Here is a 24,415-nt window from a genome sequence, read left to right as displayed (position 1 = left end):
TTATAGGACACGCTTTGAAAGATTGGGAAATTCCACATTGAAACTCTCAACCCTGCTCCACCAAAGAGACAAACTGTTGAAAAAAAAAACCTTTGCAAGAGCTGTAATCTAAACCTGGGGGTGTGAATCCAGCTATGACTTAAAACATATTTATCAGAGCATGTAGAGCGCTTGTTTCAGCTTTCATATGATCATTTTTCTTTACCTATAGTCAATTAAGATTATTATTATCATTATTTGGATTAAAAAGCTAATTAAAGCACTCCCTTTAGATTCTCCTCAGCTCCATCAGATGATGGTTTTGTTCATTTTACAGAAAAAAAATGCAACATCCTTTAGAAAGTTTATTTTAAAATGGTTAATATTAAGATAAAGTGAGACAATCATGAAATTCAGAGATATGATACTTCAGACTAGTGAAAAATGAAAAATATGTGAAAATTATTCACTGCAAAAAAAAAGTCTGTAAGTCACTGTCTGTGTTTTTGAGATCTCCTATAGAAACAAGTAATAAAATAATGATTCCTGTGTAATGATTCCCATTTTCTTTAAACACACAATTATGAGCTTAGATGAGGAAAAGCGGTTCAAAAGTTGCAGCAAATTTCGTTAGGTCTGGTCTGCGTAATTATGTAATCCAGCATGTTCTGAGCAGTGAAGTGGCCATTTGCAATTCACCGGTTTTAATTTAGCCTGCTATTTCAAGTCTCGAGTTAATAAATTCAAGAACTACATGCTCTTTAGTTTTGACAGTCGCATTCTAGTCATTTCTAATCTTTATAGTTGAAGACAACAAAAACTAAAAACCGCTTTATCCAATAAAGAGTCCTTGAATTTTTAGTCTTTACTTTTGGACACAACATTTTTTTTACTTCTGAGGTTTTGTTAGACTACAAGTTTCTGTGTCTGTGAAATCTGATCACTAGCATTTTGAAAATGTGATAATCATCAAGTGTAAATCCAGTCTAAGGTTTAATTTAAACTAAAAGAGACACACTGTGGCAAATAGCAGAACCATGTCATTGTCCTTTATAGCATCAGCCTTAAGAGATCTGAGATGGATGTAAAAGTAAGTGTGTTTCACTTTAACATCATGGTGTCTGTGTTTTTCGTTTCACTTAACAGTTATTTTAGAGGAGACCGTACCAATGTGCCAACTTGGTCCAGACATTTTGATTCCTTTGTTCTCAAATCAGAGTATGTTATAGTCATATATGTTGTATTTTCCCGCTCCTCATGTTGTTTCTTCCTCTTTCAGTTTTTCCTGCCGGTATCCTTCAGCCAACTCTTTACAACCCTGAGTTTCCACAGTAAGTAGCCCTCCTCCTGTCCCTGCTTCTCCCTGCTGCTACTGCTGCCTGTAGGGAGACAACAACATCCCCTCCGCCACAACAACAAAGGTCATTACAGGCTACGTTAGTCTGGCAAGCTTGTGTTTCCCTCAAGTCCCAGCACGCCTGATTAAACCAATTTAACTACCCACCAAGAGCTCAATTACTGAACAAGGTCCCGCTAATGGAACAGGTGTCATTCAGAGGTTGCCTCCCTAAATTTGGGTCCACTGAGTAATTTGATGGTGCGTGAGAGAAGAAAGCCTCCCTCTCTGTGTCTATCTGTTTCTCATTTCTGGCTCTCAGATAAGCTCTTTGTGTTGATGAATCCACGTATTAGAGTCAAAAAACAATTCACATCTTTAAATTAGTCAAAAATTTTACCCAGAAACAAAACACTACCTCCTTCAGTTTTGTATTTTAAAAGAGGTTATTTAAATCTGACAGACAAGATTAAGAAATACCAAAAAACAATGTCCTGCAAACTACTTACAAAGAAATTTGGGATTGCTGCAGATGTAGGAAAGCCACTTGATGAGATTTTCTTCTTTATTTTGTGAAATTGAGGCTTAAACTAGAAAATGGATGAAGGACTCTTAAAGTTTCAAACATAAAGTTGTATTTCCTGGATGCACCTCAGTTATAACTCTGCATTTAAATTACCCTATAATGAAAATATCTAAAGGGAATGGTAAGTGAAATATTTGATATCACAGTGTTTAGATCACTTTTGATTTATCCACTGAGCTGTCTGTTAATTTTTAAAGTGAAATAAGGCATTCAAGAGAAAGTGGTGTCCTTATTTTACAATACTGTGAGAGCAGAAAGACAGAAAGGTTTTGAGTATATTTGCTTCACTACTGTGCACCTAAAAGGACTAAATTAATGTGAATTTAAACAAATGCTTTACTTTAGACCTTAAACTTACTGCTTTATCGCTGACAGTCCTTCTGAAAAGTGATTTGAAAAATTATTAGTAATAAAGCAAATCCCTGCAGCAATGATGTGTGTACATATATTTTACACTTGAAATGTTCCATAATAAGTAAAGCTATTCAACAACTGCTGCCATTATTAAGTATGATTTAAGCCCATACATACGACACAACACAAATGGCTGCAGCTCCCGCTTTCATACCAGCTCCCCTGAGTAATTACAGACAAACACAAACATCTCTATTAGCTGTTTGTGTACCCAACATTAGCTCACACTTCTGTGTCTTCATTAGAGGTGATCTCTATTTCCTCTACCTGCTGCCGTGCATGCTAATCGATATTAATTAATGATGTAGTTAAGAGTGTGTTTTGTGTGTGTGTGTGTGCCTGTCCCCTTGAAGTTATTACTGCAGTCGCCCTAACCACCCATAAAGCCTTGCTCTCTCACTCCCACACACACTCACACACCTCCACTATCACGTTGAGTATAATGAAGCTTCAATCAGCCAGTTAGTTTAGCGGGGGTGTTGAGCCCAGTGTGAGGCAGCGTATCGACTAGCTGTCAGAAAGTCATTTTCAGACGTAGCCATGTGAGTAGCCCCCAGCCTGCCCTCTCATTGCTCTCCATATCTGCATGTGTCGCAAAGACAGCACTCTAGCCCGGACCAGGGTCAAGGTGAGGAGCAGCAGTACGCTGCTGTTTTTGGAGGCATGAGGAGGGGGGTTGAGGAGGGGTTGTTAGCCAATCAGGTATATATATATATATATATATATATATATATATATATACAGCGCTTAACAAATTTATTAGACCACCCTAACCAAAGTAAGGTTTATGCCACAGCTGCCCTAAATTAACAGCATTGGTAATTACCAAAATCATTTTTTATGTTTCTTCAATGGCTACTACACCAATATGTAGAAGCTCTTTAACCCAAATGATATTTTTAATGTAAAATATAATTATTATTGTTATCCATGAATTTTCAAATTTACTGATTTACAAAAACACTGAAAAAACAGTAAAGCACATTAATATTTCTTGATTAATATGTCAAATTATAGTTATTCACTTGCATTTCTGAACAGAAAAACAGTTTTAGTGGTTGAATGTTATGCTTGATTAATTTCTGACTTCTCAGAGAAGCCCAGTGAGCCGACTCAGATTTGGGTAAATTCAGTTTGAAATCCCTCATTCCTGTTCAAAATGGTAAAACGTGGAGAGCTCACTGAAAATAAACGAGTCCGCATTAAAGCGCTTCATGATGCTGTATGGTCTTTGAGACAAATATGACAGGTGGTCTAATAAATTTGTTAAGCACTGTATATAAATGTCTTATTTTAAAAAAAGAAAATATACTTAAAAGCCCAATTTGCCCAACAAGTCCAGATCAACGTCTTACTTAAAGAAAAGGCAAAAAGAGTGCCTAATGGATTAAAACATCTCCCAGCAGGGTACGCAAATTTTACTTTAGTCCTGAATGTCTTTAAGTAAGATATGATAATCCATAGTCACCTCAGGCCATAGCAATACCAAGTAAAACCTTCTTGCCCCATCGATAGATATTTGTAAGCCTCCATGCTGGAAATTGTTGAGGCTGGAGGCATTATGTTTCGGGGGTATCAGTCCATCCTATTTTTGCGGATGTGATGTCTCAGCAACGCAATGACAGATTCCCATCAAACCTTGCACAAATAGATAAACTGATTCGATTTTGGAGGTCAAAGATCAAGGTCACTGAGCCTCATGTCCATCCCATACTTTCCAGTCCAGTTTTGTGATAACAGTATCAGAGGAATTTTATGCAAACTCTGCACCAGTGTTGGCCCGGCTTGAGGGTGTAATTAAGACATTTTTGTGGTCATAGGTCAAAGGTCACAGGGCGGGACACATCCCTTACTTGTGAATGAGTTATCTGAATATGTGCTGAATTGGATGAATCTGAATCAAGTAAAAGTGGAACCAAATGCAGTACGAGAGACAGAATAAGAGCAAGACAGACATTACGAGAGTGAGACAGTTTGCGCAAAGGAAGTTTTCATGCACAAACCCTCATTATGGAAAACAAACGAAGAAATGCATATGATGCAGCTTTTAAGTTAAAGGCAGTCGATCTGGCTGTCAAAGAAGAAAATAGAGCTGCTGCACCTACCCTTGGCATCAGTGAATCAATGGTGAGACGTTGGAGACGCCAGCATGAAGAACTGGCTCAATGCAAAAAGATGAAAAAAGCTTTCAGAGGTAATAAAAGCAGATGGCCCGAACTTGAAGACTTTCTTGAAGATTGGCTGAACACACAGAGAGCAGACAGCCGAGATGTTTCTACCGTGCCACCTGCGGCTTATAGTCCAGTGCGGCTTGTATATGTACACATTTGGTTTTCCCCCGAAATTTAGCTGGTGTGGCTTATATTCAGGTGTGCTTTATAGTCCGGAAATTACGGTATACAAAAATGCCTTTAGACTCCCAACTGTCTTAAGAACAATCAAGTTACAGGCATGTATGTTTTAAAGACAACCTGGACTGTCAGACTATTTTAGCTGTAAGGATGTCAGATTAATGTTTCGTTAGTTATAAAACCAGAAAGACCAAGTAAAAGAACTAAATGGAAAGCGCATTTAGATACTACAAGCCTTGCCTATCAGGATAAAAAACAACTTTCTAAATAAAAAAACACACAACAAAAAGTATCACTATCATTCATCTCTGTAAAACCAATTCACATGTGCTTGCACACATGTGGAATTCTAGTGTGTAAAAATGTGCTTGAATCCCATTTTAGGAGCACAATCATCTTCTTTTCATGATGTGGGCCAGAGAGGACTGTTTTTTCTTTCCTTTCCAGATGGCAGATAGCTATTTAGTCTCTTGATGATCTTTGGCTGGCTCTGATTGGTTGATACCACCCAGAAAACATTAGAAGATGAAATTGGAGTATCAAGATAGGCTGGCAGGCTAACAGAAAGTTGTCTGCAACACTGCTAAGTTTTTCATGACATAAAAACGTAATAGTCACATTGTCGTGGATTTAGCAATGTGGATTAGTGGTATCTGAATAAACACCCCCCTTTGTACCTGAATTAAATGTTCCATCTATAGATCAGCATAAAGGTCCGCTTCAGATCACAATTTACTTCATAGAGATCCGTCTTATGGTTTCTGATATATTGTACGAAAAGCATGTACTACCATTTGAGATTACTGGTGATCCTGCTGCATTTGTAGGGTTATTCTCAGACAGACCACTGGAAATGGGCAAGAGTACCCCATTTTGCTTTTTTTCTTCAAAATAGTAGATTTACTGCTGGAGTTAGGGCTTGGGCCCAAAAGGCTCTTGAAGATCATGCCAAGCCAAATCTACCCACCAAATTTTATAACTGTAGAACATAGAACATAGGGGCATTATCTTTGAAAATTATTGGGGGGTGCTTTTAAAACCCAGAAAATTTTGTGATTTTTGCTAGACTTGACACAATTTCATGACTGTAGTAGCATCTTAAAGCCCTCAAAAGTCTAATAAAAGATGGAGAAGAGAGTAATATTCCTGTGGACTTTCATATTGCAATTAGGTCCTTGAGCCGAGGTTGGTGTTCACACCCTCAATATTAAAAGCCTGAAGTTGATCTTGTAATCTACATGTAGCCACATCTTAAACTTCTTTCTTACTCTTAGTAGGAATCACAATTTATCAATAAACATATTTTTCTTGAGGAGAGAAGACTAGAAACCAACCTTTGGTTGCCCACTGCCGGCTTTTAGAAAACATGCTGTTTTAAGTGACATCCACTACAGTTTCCCATTTACTTTTTATGTACAGTCTATGGTTTGAACAAAGAAAAGCACCTTGGAGCTTCTCTCATTCAACACCAATCTGATCCACATGGCTCCAAAATTAGATCCCAAGTGCAGCTTGTGTTTCATCTGGCTTGGCTGAGCTGAATTAGCAATGAGGACGATGGGACAAAACAACAGAAAGAACTCCACAGAGCAGGCCCTAATGACTCCGAGACACTTAAAATCAATCTGGAGGGGCATTGCTTTGTTCTGAAGTGAGAGGATATCTGGGAGCAAGTTTGTAAATTCAGATGACAAAACTATTTTTATTTATTACATTTAATAAAAATACAAATACCTCCAATTCATATTTTGCTGTGGCTTCTAGCTTTACATACTGAAAGTCATAAAGGAAAGGGATCCTTCGGGGAAATCATATTGGGTCGGTAAAATCTAAAAATCTAGATGCTAATATTAACTTGCATGAAGACAATCAGTACATTTACATGCAGTTAGAAAAAGTCAGATGACTGTGTTAGCTGGACTTAAACGTGACTCTTTAACACACGTAGATCATGAGGTTTGACTTTGATTTATTCTTGCATCTGTAAACTTTCATGCGTTCTCTACATGCTCCACAGTCTTTGTGCAAAGCTTTGACCCAAAAGCTGAACAGCATAAATGCAAAGCATAGCAGTAGTGTCGCTGTCACCTGCCCTTAGTCATTACCAGAAGCCTTTTGCACCAAACTAAAGCAGAGAATGTGTAAAAAATGTAAGGAGCAGTCAAGTTTTTCCATGTTTTTCATGATTCAATGTGCAGCCAGTTAGCTGCAAAATGGCAAAATGAACAGGAAGAAAGGTCATAGTAACTGAAAGGGGAACTATAGTCAGGCCCGCCCACAAATTTGGCTGGGCCCCTAAGAAACCCAGAAAATGGGCCCTAACCAGTTGTGACTTAATATCAATGTATGTGTGTTGGATCAGTAGCATTGGAGCTACTTATCCTGGATAACAGATACTTCATTTTGGAGCTGAAAAGTGTGTCAAGCTGTTATTTGGTCTGATGTGAAAGTTCGTTGTTTGTGCCACTTTTAACCTCTTTTTAACACTTTTTCAACCCATTTTAACCAATTTCATTTGCAGCCTTTCATCAATTTGATCAATTTACACATTTTATCAATTTGCCTCTTTTTACCCATTATTACCACACTGTAACCCCTTTTCATCACTATTTCTTTCATTTTTTTCCCTTTTGACCCATTTTTGCCCTTTTAAACACATTTTTTGCCTCTTTTGACCCATTTTTGCACCATTTAATCCTATTTTGCCACATTTCTGCCCATTTTAACACATTTTACAATACTTTAGCTGCTCATTTTGCCTCAGTAAGCCATTTTTTGTCACTTTCCGGCCTCTGTTGCCTCTGTCAAACCATTTTTTTTGCCACTAGTAACCCCTTTTCACCACTCTTTATGCTTATTTTTTCCAAATTTGCTGCGTTTCACTCTTTGTCATGCTCATTTATGCCACTTACAACACCTTTCACCACTTTTTATATCTGTTTTTAGACAATTTAAGCCATTTTTGCAACTTGCTGCCTATTCTTTGCTTCTGTTAACTTTTTTATGTTACTTTTAACTAATTTGTGCCGCTTTTACTAGTTTTATTCTATGAAGAAAGGCCAATACTATGGCATATATTAATCAATTAATAGATTAATTAATTATTAGTTGAAGGTGTAAACTTTTTGAGCACATCTGATCAAAGGTGTGTTTTATTGCTTTTTCACTTTTGCTTAGGGAAAAGCACAACATTGACTTGTTAAAAAAAAAACTTTTCTTTTTAGTTTAAGTTTTGCTTACATATATTTTCTTCTTGTCTCTTTCAGGTCTCTGAACTATGGAGGAATAGGAGCCATAATTGGCCATGAGCTAACACATGGATATGATGACTGGGGTAAGAATGACAGCCCGTAATGTTCTGCAACTGCTTTGAATTACACTGCCATGATTTAGATTCAGTGTCATAGTAAGAGCAGAGGTTTTTGATCATTTTTGTAATTTCATGACATTTGAATAAAGCTGGAACTGTACAAAAAAAATCTATTGTGAGCCACAATCCCCAACTTTCATTTCCAATCTGAAGTGTTGCCCTTTAAGATGTATCAAAGTAATGAAATGAGGGTGTCAAACCTCTGAAAGTCATCCAGTCCATCCGATCCTGAAATAACTTTGAACACGACAGGTAGGTTTGTGCACTGCAGCTTCCTGGCAGAAAGTTACAGATTATTTTCCCTTTCATCTTTCTCTTTTCTACTTCTATTTCAACACATTCACTTGAATTTTACTTAAGTGTTAAGTTCAGGATGAAGAAAAAAAGTTATTGTAATGTCATGCTGCGGTTTCAAAATGGTCTCTGTAAGTTAATTTGATTTGATTCCATCCCATTTGTTTGCAAAGACAATGGATAATCAATATAAAAAGGTTTTAGTTTTAAATTATATTTTAAGTAAATGTTGATGATGCTAGAGTTCAAAGATTTTTTTCTAAAACTAAATAGATAATCACAGACAACAGATGCCATTATTTATTGAGGGCAATCTTTCAAGAAATCATTTTGTCGTGAAAATCTGCTCTTATAATAAAATTATGTATTCTGGATCACAAAATCATGTCTCTTGTTTGGGACAAAACAAACAGCTGGAAATGAAGACATTTTCACATTTAAGCTAATTATGAATGTTTTAATTGTAGCTAGTCCTCCATTCGTCATAGGCTTACATTCATTATTAGGTCATTCTACCCCTTTCCAAGATGGCTGCCATGTTGACATATTACATCTTTGAACAGTTTCAGCTCAGCATTTGTTGGCTTTTGTTGCAGCCTTCAAATGGAACATGAAGCAGGACAGGCTTGGGGTTCAAGGGGTTGTTGCATGGGAGCACTGTTGTTAGGCAAAGCCATCATAGACACCTAAGAAAGCGTGTTGTCTTCTTGAGAGGGGTCTGGCTGCAGACCACAGATCTCAGCCCCCCTCAAGCAGACCACCACTGTGAGATGCTGCCTCTTTCTGAATGGAAGGGACATATGTTGCCATCACAAAATTTTAGAGTTTTTTTATCATTTCAACTTTTTTTCAGAAACAAGGTTTCAGAAATCAAATAACAAAAGGTTAGAGGTGTAATCCTGGATTAAATTATGCATAGACCTGTTTTAGAAGTAGTTACAGAGCAGGGACTCGGTTTAGTTTCATTTGCTTTGGCTAAGCAAAGATAGCTTCGCTAGCCTTGTAGTTAACGTTTCTACGTAAGCAAATGTAGCTACATTAGCTCAGCTAACAAAGCTCAAGTGAGCCACAGTTCACACTACCTCTAAAACAGGTCTAAGTTTAGCAAATGTAGCATAACCTATCCTAGCTAACATAGCATTGTTGGCTTTAGCTTTAGCTACGTTAGTTTTGTTGCAATCTGTGACATAGCTTACATAGCTGCTCGCTTTAGCTCTAGAGACGTAGCTATGTAACTTACATGGCTTACATAGCTTCATTAGCTCTTTAGTTATGTAGCTAGTTTAACTACATAGCTAATGTAGCTTTGCTGCTAGCTTATATATATATGATACAATATATATGTATATGTATTATATATATATATATATGTACATGGAATTTTCAAGGTTCTGAGATTAAATAGAGCACACCATTAGCTACGTTAGCTGTGTTAGGAGTGTTTATATGGAGGATAAGCATTTTTTCCTTTAAGCAGGCCGTTAGGCTCTATGAGAGATTCTGCAATTAGGTTTTGCAGGACAGGTTTTTGGACTTTAACGCTTGGCATCCTGACCCTTGCCTCAACCATTACCCTACACTTAATCTTATCTTAGTCCATAAACTTAAGTTTAAGCCATTTTTAAATTTCATTTTATTTGTAAAGTTTTAACATGTATCTCTGTTCCGACAGATGCGCTATTCCCAGTAGTGGTCTCCAAGGGGGGATCTGAGATTTGCGGTCAACAGACTGTCTTGGTCCTCTTGGTTTTCTTTGTGGTTTCTATGTGGTCTCAAGACTATGGTTACATTATTTTGTTGTATTTAAATGCCAAACAGAGAAAGATGATGAAGGGGATCTAGGCCTTGCCCTAGGCTGGTATTTTTGAAAACTGTGCGTTTTGGCCTTGCATACACCCACCGACACTGTTTTAGGTCAAACACACCTTTTGGGAAACTCCTTTCTCGAGGAAGATTTTTAGTGTTCCTGTTTACAGTGTTTATGTTTTGGTAGGGAAAACTGGGTTTTGGCTTGTAACATCTCGCTGTGCACCAGTTTCTTCTGTGTTTGATGTCACTGGTGTGGGACGTCATTATTCTCATAATCCATGGTAGTGGAAGACGTAGCCGAACTTGTGCTGGTGTTAACATTGTAATCTGGATTTCTGATAGGTTGTTTGTGGCGGTCACTGCTGCCTAGTACAGCACTCCCAAGACAGCAACCTCAACCTCATCTGCAATTTTGGAGGAGACCCAGTTTGTGTTGGTGGGACAGCTTTGAAAATGAAATAGTCATTGCAAGAGAATGGCAAGGGCAATTTGGTGTCATGGATATCATTGCTTTCAGTGAGGGCTGTGCTTCACCTGCACAGTGAAGGACAGACTATACAGAAGATGTTTTTGTTCGAGAAAGCTGCACACACTATGTGTTGAAAGCCTTTTTCCAACAGTACCTGCCAAAGCGTGGACTTGACCTTACACTGACAGTTGCTATAGCTCCTGTATGTGGCTAAAAACTGAAAAGTCCATTACTTAAAGGTTTATCTAACATGCAGAAATCATGAACTTGAAGTTTTAAGAAAAATTAGATTCAAGGGTTTTTGAACACCGTTAGACGGAGATATTTATATGTCATCACCTTGTTCACGTGGTAAACACAACTCCATTCATAGACACCATTAGTGTATATATCAATTAGCTAACACAACCATTAACTTTAAAGCTCAATATCCCCTAGAATGTTCCTTATCCATAGTTTAGTGGTCAATGGTAAGCTCCTGCAGGTATAAAACGTGGACAGCATTTTGGGCAGCACTTCAGACTGTAAACGAAAGTTGCAGTTGTGTTGTCTTCATGCTAATCCTCCCCCCCCCTGCCCTTTTGCCCTTCATCTTAGTGATGCAATGGTTCATGTCCCTAGGGGGCCAGTACGACCGCCATGGAAACCTCAAACAGTGGTGGACCGAAGAGTCCTACAGAAAGTTCCAGACGAAGGCTGAGTGTATCGTCAAGCTCTACGATAACTTCACTGTTTATAACCAGAAGGTAGGTCAACACACAAGCACTCTGAAAAAAGTCCCAACTCTAACATCACATCTTCATAATAGCAGCAAAAAGTGCAGTAGGGTTGTTGGAAAATCTGATCAGATGTTAGGTTTAGGTTGATCACCATATTTAAGCGCCATCGTTGGATATGATAGAGCTTGATACATCGCAGTTTCTTACTATAATAACATACTCTCTTTTCTTTTACCTATAAATATTTACCTGTTTGTAGAACTATGACAGCCTCTGGAGAGGGGGCTGCCTGCAGCCCGTACATCTCTGACAGTCCCTCTTGCAGACTGTTCATTTGAGACGTGTGACAGAATGGAAATAAGCATTAACACTTTCAAAATAAAATCGGATTAATCTTTTCCCTTGGGATTAATAATGCATCCATCCATCCACCCTTCTGTCAGTTCAAGAATCCATACAAGGTTTAAGGTAAGCGTTAGGATACCAAAAGTCAAAAACCTGACCTGCAAAACCTGATTACAAAACTTTAATAAAGCTGGGTAAACAGTCTGCCTACAGGAATTAAGTCTGTCCTCCATGAAAACATTCTAATGCAGCAAACATAGCTTACATAGGTTTGTTAGCTGCTTAAGCTACGTAGATAACATACCTGCATAGCTTAAGCTTAGCTCACAAAGCAGCTACATAAATAATGTTAGCTTTAGCTATGTTGCTAAAGTGTATGTTGCTAAAGGTAAATTAGCTACATTGGCTTATGATAGTTAAATTACATAGCTATGCTAGCATGCGTAGCTATGTTAACTTTAGCTAAAGCTACCAAAACAAACACAATCCACCATTAGTCTAACTACTTCTACTGTGTCTGTTATGTTTGGAGTGTGGTTATTCCATGAATGTAACTGCCAGACTTTACTTATGAATAAGGTTCCATTTTTGGAAAAAAAAAATCTGAAACTGAAAAAAAGTTGTATCAGCAAATTATTGCACATCCGTTCTGGCACAGATGACGTCGGAACTGACCAGCCTGTGGCCTTCAAAAAGTACGCTGTGCAGTCAGACTGTCTTGCTCCTCTGAGGATGGTCTCTGTTTCCAGGTCGGGAGCTTTTAAAGGGAAGTAACCAAATTTTAAGCCTCTCCCCCTTAGCTCACTCAGACAATCAACATGCTGCCCACACTAACGTTAATTAGTTGACCTTTAACTATGCTTAACTAATGTTCAACTGTAAAAAAACCAAAACACTAAGTTGAAAGGATGATATGTTGAGCTAAGGTTAGAAAGCTGCAGTTGGCCACAATATTAGCATGTAACGTCATGTAGCATAGTTTGCTGCATTGTGATGTTATATAAGATGTTACTGACAAAACGTGAGAGGTTGTATATATACCTGTGGCAGACTTTTGTAACTCTGTCTTATCTTGGAACAAATGTAGACATTCCTGTTGATCTTGGTGTTGAGCTGACATTAGGATCTGTCACACAGCTTAATTCAAAGGAGACACTTTTCCATGACAAAAAACACTAAATCCTTAATTAGATGCTGAAGAACATGGATGTGGTGCTATGTCATGTGTTATTTTTTAAATTGCATCACGTATTTGAACTGAGTCTTAAACGTGTGATGAGAAAAAATCAGTGCAGCTGTAAACCAGTGACTTCTTGCAGAATAAAATATCCAGCCAGAAACGAAGGGCAGAGAAAGAAAGTACTTATCATAGGTTCTGTTTATCTTCAAATGATTTCTCACTAATGGTTTGATAAAAGCCTCCTTTGTGGCAGAAAGGTTGTCTGGTGGCTTTAAATCTTGCTGCAAATATATACTGAACACATCATTTCCTTATGAGCATATTGAGGGTTTGATGGAAAGCATCATCCCAAACTGTAAACCTCTTTACAGTTCGTATTAAAATGATGTGTTTCTCTCCTAAAATCTAAAAGGCAGATCAAAAAGAGCATGCTTTTAATACAACTTCTATCTAACAGCTCAAAATGAAGGGCTGATGCTAACTACTATTTTAAGCTCCCATTTAGCTGCCAATATTTCCTCAGTAAGGGTCTGGCTAAAATAATGGTTTTGTTGAAAACAGTTGGTTTTCAACAAAACCAACTGGTTACTTTTAAGTGCATCTCAGCAGCAGTTTTTATTGTTGTTGTTGTTGTTGTTGTTGTTCCTTTTAAAAATAAATAAATAAATAAATAAATATTACAGAGAGCACCACTTCAGAATTAGGCCCCTTTGTTGGCAACTTGTAATCGCAGTCTGAACAGAAGCATGCTGTTTTACTGGATGTACTTCCATCATGCATGCTGGTCCCCAAGGATTACATTGCAACTGCTCTTCCTCATGAGTAAACCTACTTGAACGTTTCCAAAACAGTTTGCTACTGTGAGTCATGTACATTTTAAAATGTGTTAAACTGGGCCTGAATTTAAAAATACAGAAAAACTGAGCAGCTTCCATTAAGTTTTTGTCCTTTCTTTTTTATTTTAAGGATTAATGTCACATCCCATAGCCTACAACTTTGGGAAACTCTCACAGCTTTTTGCAGCATAATAAGTCTGATGAATAAACATTCTATGTGTAATGCATGAAAATATGAAAAAACTTTTATTAGCTTTAATACTGAAAATGTTGCAGAATGTGGACTTTCCTCGTGTCTTATTTCTAACGCTACAGTCAACCAAAGAATGATGCAGTCAACTTAAAATTACACATTATATATACATCAGATGAATCAGTGAAAGTATAATGGAATTGGACTTCAGCTTGGAGCTTGTTTACAGCTTGTTCTGAATGCTGCAGCTCATCTTTTAACTGGTAAATGTAAATATAACCTTTTAAAACAGTGTTATTAACTAATAACTTTTAAAGCGGACTGGCTCCTTTCTATCTTTCTGACCTTAAAAACCCAATATTACTGTATATCACAGACTCTCAGATGCTCTGACCAGCTGCTTTTGACTGTCCTGAGGTCAAAGTTGAAGCTCAGGGTTGACCGAGCCTTTTCTGTAGCTGGGCCAAAGCTTTGGGGGGCTCTTCCTCTTCATGCTCACCTGTGCCACTTTTAGTCCCTGGCTTTTTGCTCTGCTTGTGAAATGGCTTTATGTCCTTTCTGTTTTCAGTGATCCATTTATGTTGACAAATCATCAAACCCCCTCCTGTCTACTGTTATTAGACGGTCACTGCCATTGAAGAACTTTGAAAAGCAAACTGCTGTGAGAAAAGTTTGCTGTCGACTATAGTTATATTATTTTGAAAAAGAAATGTAGCTACACAGCTAAATACATTGACATGGTGTAAGTTCATTTAAGGCAGAGCAGAGGATGTGTTAGGTGTGAAAACTGTTTCATGCCATTGTATCATCCATCATTATATTTTTCCTTTATCATCATGATAATAGAACATCATCAAATAGCATTCAATGTAAAAATAAATAAATAAATAAAAAATATCAAATAATTTTACATAAAGAGCAATCATACAGACTCTGTTTTGTTTATATGAATAGTCAGCCCAGTGTTTACAAATATTTTTTTCAAGGGTTGACCAGTATTGGTTTTTCAAAGCCAATATTAATACTGATTGCTAGTAGTTTATGAGACCGATTACCAATATTCTAAATTGATATGCATTTATTATGCATACAGAATTCATATAGTCTGGTAAAAGTAAAATTGCATGATCCAAGAAAAAAATAAAAAATTTATCCAAAGCTCTATGAGCATGAGAAACAGCATGGAGTAACACAGTAGCTGCAGGAAAGCAGGAAGTGATGTCATATCCTCTCTATGTTAGCAGCACTTTAAGTGCTATTTGGCTAGTACTCATCTGACAGCCAATGAGATTGTGTTGTATTTAGGACATTTCAGACTGTGGAGAGTGAAAATTAAGCCAGTGTGGAAGCCATACTTTGCAGAAGCACACTTTTTGATTTATAAATTTTACAGATCATCAGTAAAATAAAATGCTGATGCAGATAATCAGCTAAATGCAAATATGCACTGTGCGATTTCAGGTCTTATTTACTAACCTTACCCACCATATAGACTGCTTCACATATGCATCTATTGCATGGGATATATTTCCCATTCATCTGGGCGTCAGCCCATCGTCTCTGTTTGGGGAGGGCAGAACCTTCTAAAAAGTGTCCCAAAGGATGAATGGTGTGTCTGTCATGTTAAGTACAGACCAGTCAGAGCAATAAAAGATATGAGCCCTGGTAGTAAACTTTAAACACAAGCTTGACAGGCAGCTGTTATAATTTTTTAGGGCCAATTGGGAAACCTAACTCTTGCTGAAGTTAGTTGGCAGAGGAGCAAAATCAAACATGTTACCAATATTATTAACATAAAATCATAGCCTGTTTACAAGGTCAAGATCTGGAAGTTTAAAGACCATAGGTTCTTCATAAGTTGATAAAAGGCTACACTGTGCTGCAATGAACATTTAGTTAACTATTCTGAATTCAGTCCTAAACTGCTGTCCAGATACAGTGAGGCAGAAGAGCACATAACCAGTCGCCAAAGCTCACATTGCAAAATAGTCATAATAATAGCTTTTAATAGCTTTTTAGCACATTTTTACCTTAAACTGGCATTAACACATGGAGAAACCATACCCATCTGCTACACTCTATAGCCTAGCTTCCCCAGCTAGTTCTATTTGAAGGGGCAACACTCTGATATGAGTGGAGGCTAATAGCACTAAAGTGTATGTATGTTTTCTGCAGTACATGTTAAAGTCACATGAGGGTGTGCCACCTTATGCTCTCCACCATAATAAAAACACAGAACAAGCCTCTACCAGCCACTGTATGGAGGGAGAGCTTAAGTCACAGTCATGGATGCTTGGCTAATAAAAAAACGGCATTGTTCCAGACCTGACAGCTACTGAGGGCCTCAGGGGCTGGACATGTGAGGAAAGCCTTTCTGACAGAGGTGAAGTGGCTTCTTTCAGTCTTGTATAACAGAAGGTACCAGGGCAAGACCAGAATGAGTCCAGATTTAACATTATCCAAGCTAGCACCAGCCATCAACTCAACCAACCAGCTGATGACGGCACCAACTGAAAACAAAGTAGTGGGGTCATGATGGCTTTCAGCACTGACATTTTGTCACCAGAAATCTATTTTTAGCTAGTCTTAGTCTCTTCGTCCTCATTAAAAAGGGAGGCAGTGCATACTTTAGCCATAGTTTTTGTTGCCAATATTTATTTGAATTTATTTAACCAGAAGAAACTTATTGAGATCAATAATCTCATTTACAAGAGTGTTCTGGCCAAGACAGGCAGCAGCACAATCACAATATTAACACTGCTATGTTGCATTAACCAGTATTAATTTCATCAGCTAAAACTATGACTGAAAATGTTAATCGACAGCCTTTTTTCCATGAGAAAGACCAGACTAAGACTAGCCAAAATAGATCATTGATGACTAAAACTGTCTAAAAGTACATTTAACTTTTGTCAAGATGACTTAAACTAGACAAAAATGTAATGTAGTGTTTGTCGGACATTAAAAATCGCTGATATTTCTCCACTGTGGGTAAATCTGTCAAATTACAATGCATCTGTAGCTATGCTGCCCCTCAGCTGTAGAAAGCAGGGACACACTACCAGAACACACCACCATGATTTGGTACCGGAGACAGGCAAGAGAATAAATGCTTGGACTAAAAGTAAAGACTAAAATGAGAAGACTTTTTATGGACTAAAACTAGACTAAAATGTTCTTGGGTTTTCGTCGACTACAACTATAAACAGTAGAAATGATTAAAATGTGACTAAAACTAAAAGGCATTTAATCTAAACACTACGACTGAGACTGAAATTAAAAATTACTGTCAACATTAACACCAGCTTTAAAACACAAAATAATTAGAAAACGATTTCTGCAGGTTTGCATTCATCCGAGTCATGGTTATCCAAAGCTTGATCCAATAGAGGCAACTGGGCTTGGCTGAAAGTTCTTGAAGTGAACTGAAGAGTCTTTTGGAGGAGAGTGGAATCATCTTCAGGAACCCTAACCAAGTCCAGCTGCTCCCTTTGGATCAGGCTTTGGATTCAGAAACAAACAGTTTCTTGGATCTTACATTATGAAGCTCAGCGTTAGTTCATGCAGGGCACTGAAGTCAAATGCCCAGTTGTGATCAGCTGTTGGCCTGCTGATCCCAGTTATTGACTCCCAGCTCCCACAGCCAGTCACAGCTCTTTATCTCAACACGGCTGTGTGTTTGAATGTGACATACTTCTCACAAATCCCTGCTTGCATTAATGCTGCTGCAACACACTGCTGCTGCTATTGAAGCTTAACCTCCTCCACCCCAGCCTCCTCCTTTATAGCTTTTGAACTGATTTTACTGTATTCAGTATGCTTTGTCATACATGTATCTATGCAAATGACAATTTTTAGCTATGGTCTCCCTGGAAAGTCAAATCATGCTGCTTAACTAACTCACAGAGCATTCTTATGAGCTGAGTCTTCTCCGCCAAGTAAAACTGTATATCCATTTTGCAATAAAATGGTAAATGTATGATGAGAGTGTTCCTGACTGAAATGTAGTTTATGAAATTATGCCTAAGGTTTTCGAATCCATTCGTAATATTAAAAAAATGTGGTAAATCTGTGCACACATGTTATATTTATAAACACTTTCCTCTTACCTAAGCCTTCAAGGCTCAGTAGAACAAGGCCAGACTCTCTAAATGTGGGATTTACTGGTCCTGCAAGCTCTCCCTGCAGCGGCAGGAGATCCTTCAGCATGCAGAACTGCTGCACCAGGCCCAGCTTCAGCTGTAGTGGTCACAGAGCTGCTCAAAGATCTCTGGTTCATTCTAATACTGTGTCACTGTATTTTAAAAAAACATGAGGTCTCTTCCTACAAATAATGGATCAAGGTGATTTTCTTTAAGAAAAGATCCCAGGAAATAAAGATTTCGGTCAAACAATGGTTCATAGATCAACCAGCTGGGGGGTGTCAGTGCTCTCAATGTCAGCAATATGTAATTACAACTGTTTTGTAGATAATTACGGCTCTAACAGTAAATGCTTGTGTGTTCTGGGTGTGTTGTCTGTGTTTTTAGGTAAATGGTCGTCTTACTTTGGGGGAGAACATAGCTGACATGGGAGGACTTAAGCTGTCATACTATGTAAGTAATATTTGATCCCATTGTTGTTCAAATACTGTGAATATGTGGCTTCACTAAGTCTTAATGTTAGACTTTTCTCTAGCAGTATAATCTCTTCCACTTTCTGGTTCAAAGATTTGTCTCTTTCTTCTCTCTTTACTCTCCATAAACCACTCAGCTTTGTTTGTATGAAAGTAAAGCGATAAAGATGAAAGATAAACATTTTTACTCCAATTCACTTTATTTGCTTGTTTCACTGTGCATGTGCATGTGAGTGTGTGGGTGTGTCTGGACACCAGAGTATCCAGTATGCTGCATTGTTCAATTTGATACTGAGAGGGTCAGTGGTCTGCATTGAAGCAAGCAGCGTTTTGTACATGCAGAAACAAAAGTACAAAGGGAATGAGAGAATGCCTTTAAATAAATAATGATATTAAAATGCAGCAGCAGTGTCCCACTGCCTGTAGGGCACGTCAATCAGTCAGAGTGGATAAAGTAACATTAAGAGTAATTTTAGGATTTTTTTTTAGGAATTTCTATGCGAGGATAATGTGAATGTCCTGCTTGGTTTAAGTCTTTATTCTCCTTGTTGCTGCGTTTGATGTTAGTCAGGGGGTTCATAAGTTCATTTGAATGACTTGTTTTGTATTATTCATTGCTTCCACACACCTCTCTCTCCTTGTCCAGGCATATCAGAAGTGGGTGCGGGAACACGGTCCAGAGAGACCCTTACCTGGCCTCAGATACACACATGAACAGCTGCTCTTCATTGCTTTTGCACAGGTACAGAAGCCTCCCATGTGGTTTTTATTTTACAGTGCTTTATTAAAGCAGCTTAAAGCCAAAATCAACAACAGTCTCCCAAAGGGTCCTGCGTGTAAATAATTAGCATTTATTTAACCAGTGATGGACAGCTACCAAGGACATTTTTCCTAAGAACTGTTCTTAATCACATTTCCTGAGGATCTGTATTTTACTGGGGTATTATTTCTATTTCATTTAAAAGACAAATGTGTACTTTTGACTTCACTAAATCAGCAGAGGATTTTTTTTCTTTTCTGAAATCCAAGAAAGACAATAAACTGTGTAATTCTGCATGCGTTTTGTCTTCTGCCAAGTTCAGACTACGTAACTTAAATTTGTAAAGTTAAATGATCTAAGAGCCAATCATTTGGGCTGTGACCAGCCACATGCTGGTGCCTGACCAGTCATCAGGACTGCAGTAATGTTTTGGAAAGAAGAAGGAGCAAGGATATACAACACTCAAAAAGACTGTGAACAAACATGGTGTACTGACTTTACTTTACCGTAGGATTCAGCGCTATCCAATTTTGAATACCATTAAATAAATTGATGCAGGCTGGGCAGTGGGGATACCCCACTTTCTGCCTCTCAGACCACAGTGACCACAGTGGCCATGGTTTTTCAGATGCTGTATGAAAGTTTGCACTGGAAAATTGCCCTGACGTTTGGGAAACTGCTCGTGGCTCTGCTCTCACTTGTTTGAGCGTGTGCAGCCAAAATATCAAACATGTCTGAAAACCATCCATGTCAGGAGTAGCTAATTAAGCCAAGGTCGTCCTTCATGTCCCACAAAGGATGCACAGTTACAGGACTCAAAATTGTGGTCAGAATAGGCTTGAAAACTCAAAGTGTATGCCTGGTTATAGATCAAAGGACAGTTGCAAGATGCATCCTTTTTTTTAACAATTTGCATCCTAATTAAACACTCCTAATTTTCACACCATATTAGGTATTACTGCCACATTACTGAAAATCACATTACTTAAGAAGCAGTTCTGGTCAATCACTTGCTTATGTATCTACTCCTGTTGAGTAGAGTTTGGCCTCTACACGTTTCAGTTCTTTTTAAAAAATGCATCTTCTGGGGCACAGGTGGCCTAGTGGTTTAAGGTGCACCCCGTGTGCATGGTAGACCCGGGTTCGAATCTGGCCTGTGGCACCTCCCCTCATGTCTCTCCCCAGCTCTCTTGTCCTTGTTTCCAAATCTGTCCACTGTCCTCCTCTGCCATTAAAGGCATAAAAAGCCCAAAAATAAATCTTGAAAAAAAAAAAGCTTTTTCTATTAATTCTAAAAAGGCCGTTTGTACACTTAACGTTTATTACGGTGTTGCAGGATATGATTAATCTTTGTTCACAAAATTCCCAAATAAACTGAGTTACTTTAGGACGAAGGGTCAAACTAAGTTTTGTCTCTTTTTCCTCTCCCTTTGTGGGCAATGGTGCACATTCCCAATCTTTTCCTCTGACTTGTTCTTGCTTCATGAACATCGGGCTGTGTCTGGTATGGTTAAATTAAAATCTGACATCTGGCATAGGATTGGTTGGTAATATGTCAATACGGTGTCCCTGAGGTATTTAGAAATGCCCACAGAATTGCTTTGATTACCATCATTAAAAGATCAGCTTTGTAATTTTTATTAATTTTAATTTTTGGTTGTTCCTATCATTGTTCCTAATATTTAGGAGCTGCAAACCAGGAAATCAGTCAAACATGAGTAAAAAAATGACAATGTTTTTTCATAAACACAATGTATAAGAAGCTTTGATATCACACTCCTTCAAGCTAAATTTCCAGACTTTAACATGAGCTATCATTAAAGCAGCCGCTTACAGCTGGAGTGAATGATCACAGAGAGCAGGTAGGAGTTCTACATCAGCCGACATTAGCTGATGGATATATTTACCATCAGAGGGATCTTAACAACAGTAATGATGACAGTGCTCTGGCTCTAAGCACTAGACCACCCCAGCTCCTTATAACTATTACCACCATCATCTAACAGTGGTTTCATTGAAATTCAAAACATAATGTAAAAGAGGCAAAGTGGAGACACATTTTTCAAAGAAATTTTCTTTTTTCTGCAGCTCTTTTCATACTTTGAAAACAAAGTAATGGGATGACATTTAAAAAAAATGTCTGCACAAATATTTTTTTTTTTATCTGGAAATTTTAAGCAACATTTTCAAATTAATTTAAGAATTATGGGTTTATGAGCATTACTTCTTTGACTTGCCAGAAGATTTTTGGCAACTTGCAAAATGTCTTCTGCTATGGTTTAGTTCAGCAGTCAATCCATCATCAGTTTTTTATTTGAATGGCCAATTCATGACAAGACAGCTTTCTAATAATTAGATACTATATCCAGGATCTGGCAGTGATGCCCCTTTGTGAGGCATGCAGTGAAAGTACAGCGGAGGCAGGCCTGCCCACAGAATTGGCTTGGCCCCTAAAACTCAGTGAATGGGCCCTCCAGGTTGATTTATTTATGATGTGTGTTGTTGGATCAGAAGCAGTGGTGCACCCTGACTAACAGCTACCTCATTTTGGAGCTGAAAATTGTGTCAAGCAATTATTGGGTTCAGATATTCAAATTACTTATTTTTGCCACTTTTAACACTGTTCCCTTCCATCTTTTCCACATTGTTTCCAGTTTTAAACCATTTTTATCCACTTTTCATCATCTTTCCACCCATTTTTGCCCTGTTAACCATTTTTTTTTTTTTTAGATTTTTATCCCATTTTTGCCACGTTAAACCAATTTTGCCTTTTTTTTGCCTTTATCTTGAAATTATTTCATATTTTTTATCCCCATAAACTTATTTTAGTCCCTTCCACTTTATTATCCGGCACCCTTGGCATTTTTGCACATCATGGCTTTGCTCTGAGGTCTTAGATTATTTTTCCCAAAAAATTAGTTCAGTGTGCACATACACATTGTTAACATTTGCAGAATAAAAAGCAGATTTTCTTTTTTTATTTTAGAAATGGCATTTATACTCAGAAAAAGCTATGCTGTGCTACGGAATAAATAGAAAAAAAAATCATTTTTTGGAATTGATGAGTGGCCCCGACTGGGCCCCAGAAAGCTCCCCCCTTTTTCCCTGCTTATGTAAAGCCTATAACTAGATTGTTGCTATATAACTAGCAGAATTAGTAATTCTTAGTTTGTAGGTGGTAATGGGTGGCTAAGGAGGAGCTATATAAGGAGCTGGCAGACCTTCACTCAGGAGCAAACTGTAGACAGCCATGCTCTGTGGCTCTTTGTGATCCTTGAGGATATTGTAAATCGTACTGTGTTGAGACACTTGCCTTTTGGGAACCAGTTAGTTCATTTTTAGGGCACATTTTACACGCACTCTTTAGGGGTGCTTTTTAGTTAATTTTATTTCCTTTTGGTTAGACAGAGTAGTCAGTCAGGTTTTGTTTCTGTTGTTGTTAAAATCCAGCCAGTAAGTTCAGTAAAACTCATGGTTAGAGTCTGTTTTTGTTTTCCTTCTCTGATTTTGTACTGCAGTCATTTTGTCCATATTTTTGCCTTACCCTTACTTTTTGGGAAATTCATACTTTTGTTAATAAATAACTTACTTTTATCTCATAGAACCTGGTTTTATGTTACTTCCCTTTACCCTTTACAAGCTGGTCATTACGGAAATTCCTCAATACATTCTTGCTCAGAAGGTTTTAAGTCACAGTGAACTTTGACCTTACACCTCCAAAATGTGAAAATCCCTTAAAGCATTCTTGAGATGTTTATTCACATGCAAAAGATAAACAGGAGGTCTAAGCACCTGACCTTTGACCTCCAAAACTAAGTCTGTTATTCCTTGGGTCAGTGGAAATCTCTGGCAGAAAAAATTGTTCATTGAAATCACCCAAAGTTTTCTTGTACAGTCACATTCACAAGGATGGCCCAGACAACTTGAAACATTGTGCCTCAGGCCCCAACTCACGCTGGCAGAGAAAGAAAAAAAAAAGTCTGAAAGTAGTACCAGTAAGATCTACACCACATTCAGATCAAGAGTTTTTTTTACAAAACCTTCTTAGAAACTAAACACACAAATACACAACCTGAACCCATCCATTTTCTATACCCTTATCCCGTTGAGGGTCGTGGGGGGGCTGGAGCCTATAGCAGCTGTCACTGGGCAAGAGGCAGGGTACACCCTGGACTGGTCGCCAGTCAATCACAGAGCTGACATATAGAGACAGACAACCAGGCACACTGTCACTCAGAGTCACCAGTTAACCTAATGAGCATGTTTTTGGTGGTGAAAGGAAGCTGGAGTACCCAGAGAGAACCCACGTATGTACGGGGAGAACATGCAAACTCAGCACAGAAAGGCCCTGACTGGGAAGTGAACCTGGGACCTTCTTGCTGTTAGGCAACAGCGTTAACACCTGCACCGCCATGCAGCCCCAACTGGAACCTTATTAAACTATCAAATATCTGAAATGGGCTTAGCAACAGTCAATATCAGCAAGTAACAAAAATGCAGCTGTCACTGCAGGGATGTAGGCTATCATTTTGAGCACAGCAAAATCTGTATGGTCAAAACCACTGCCCATGGTCTTTATAGGTAGAAGTGATCCTGATATCTTCACTTTTGATGTAATTAAAAAAAAATACTTTCAAAAATGAAAATACTGACAGGTTTAGTAAAAGTCAGGGGACTATGAGCATTGTGACTTTAAATTCAGCAGTTATTTGTAATAGAAATGTTTGAAAACAGTCAGAGTGACCACCATGGTCACTCTAGTGTTAAAACAGTAAACATTACCAAGAACAACAACATTTCCCTCAAAAATGTAAAAGAAAATGTAAAACATAACTGTGCTGCTTGGCCTGATTGTATTGTTTAATTGTATAATAAGCTGACTGGTGTGTTTCCATGCTGTCTTTTCAGAACTGGTGTATGAAGAGAAGATCTCAGTCCATCTACCTGCAGCTGCTGACGGACAAACATGCACCAGAACACTACAGGTACAGCATCAAACATAAATACTGACAACAACTGTCTGGAGGAGGGATTTATCCACTTTGCTCTCACAGTTTCAGAAATATTAACACCATCGGGTTATTGAATCATTAGAACTATTGCTTGGCAGTTACAGACAATGCCTCCATGAGGTAAACAATAGATGGACAGTGACATAC

The 24,415-nt window shown here is 38.1% G+C and overlaps 1 protein-coding gene across 2 annotated transcripts in view; it reads left to right on the top strand.

The window, feature by feature from the left end:
- Nucleotides 1-24,415, top strand: part of LOC121523004 (endothelin-converting enzyme-like 1) — a 114,065-nt gene that overhangs the window by 85,830 nt on the left and 3,820 nt on the right. For both annotated transcript variants that reach the window (XM_041807738.1, XM_041807730.1), the window contains 6 exons: nt 1,259-1,310; nt 7,933-8,000; nt 11,230-11,354; nt 18,411-18,476; nt 19,143-19,238; nt 24,165-24,241. In XM_041807738.1, coding sequence (XP_041663672.1) covers nt 1,259-1,310; nt 7,933-8,000; nt 11,230-11,354; nt 18,411-18,476; nt 19,143-19,238; nt 24,165-24,241 — 484 coding nt within the window. The remainder of the gene's footprint in view (nt 1-1,258; nt 1,311-7,932; nt 8,001-11,229; nt 11,355-18,410; nt 18,477-19,142; nt 19,239-24,164; nt 24,242-24,415) is intronic.

This window comes from Cheilinus undulatus, linkage group 2 (genome assembly GCF_018320785.1).
Source record: "Cheilinus undulatus linkage group 2, ASM1832078v1, whole genome shotgun sequence".
Classification (NCBI taxonomy): domain Eukaryota; kingdom Metazoa; phylum Chordata; class Actinopteri; order Labriformes; family Labridae; genus Cheilinus; species Cheilinus undulatus.
Note: the sequence above shows the minus strand (reverse complement) of the source record. Positions and strands in the feature narration are given on the sequence as shown.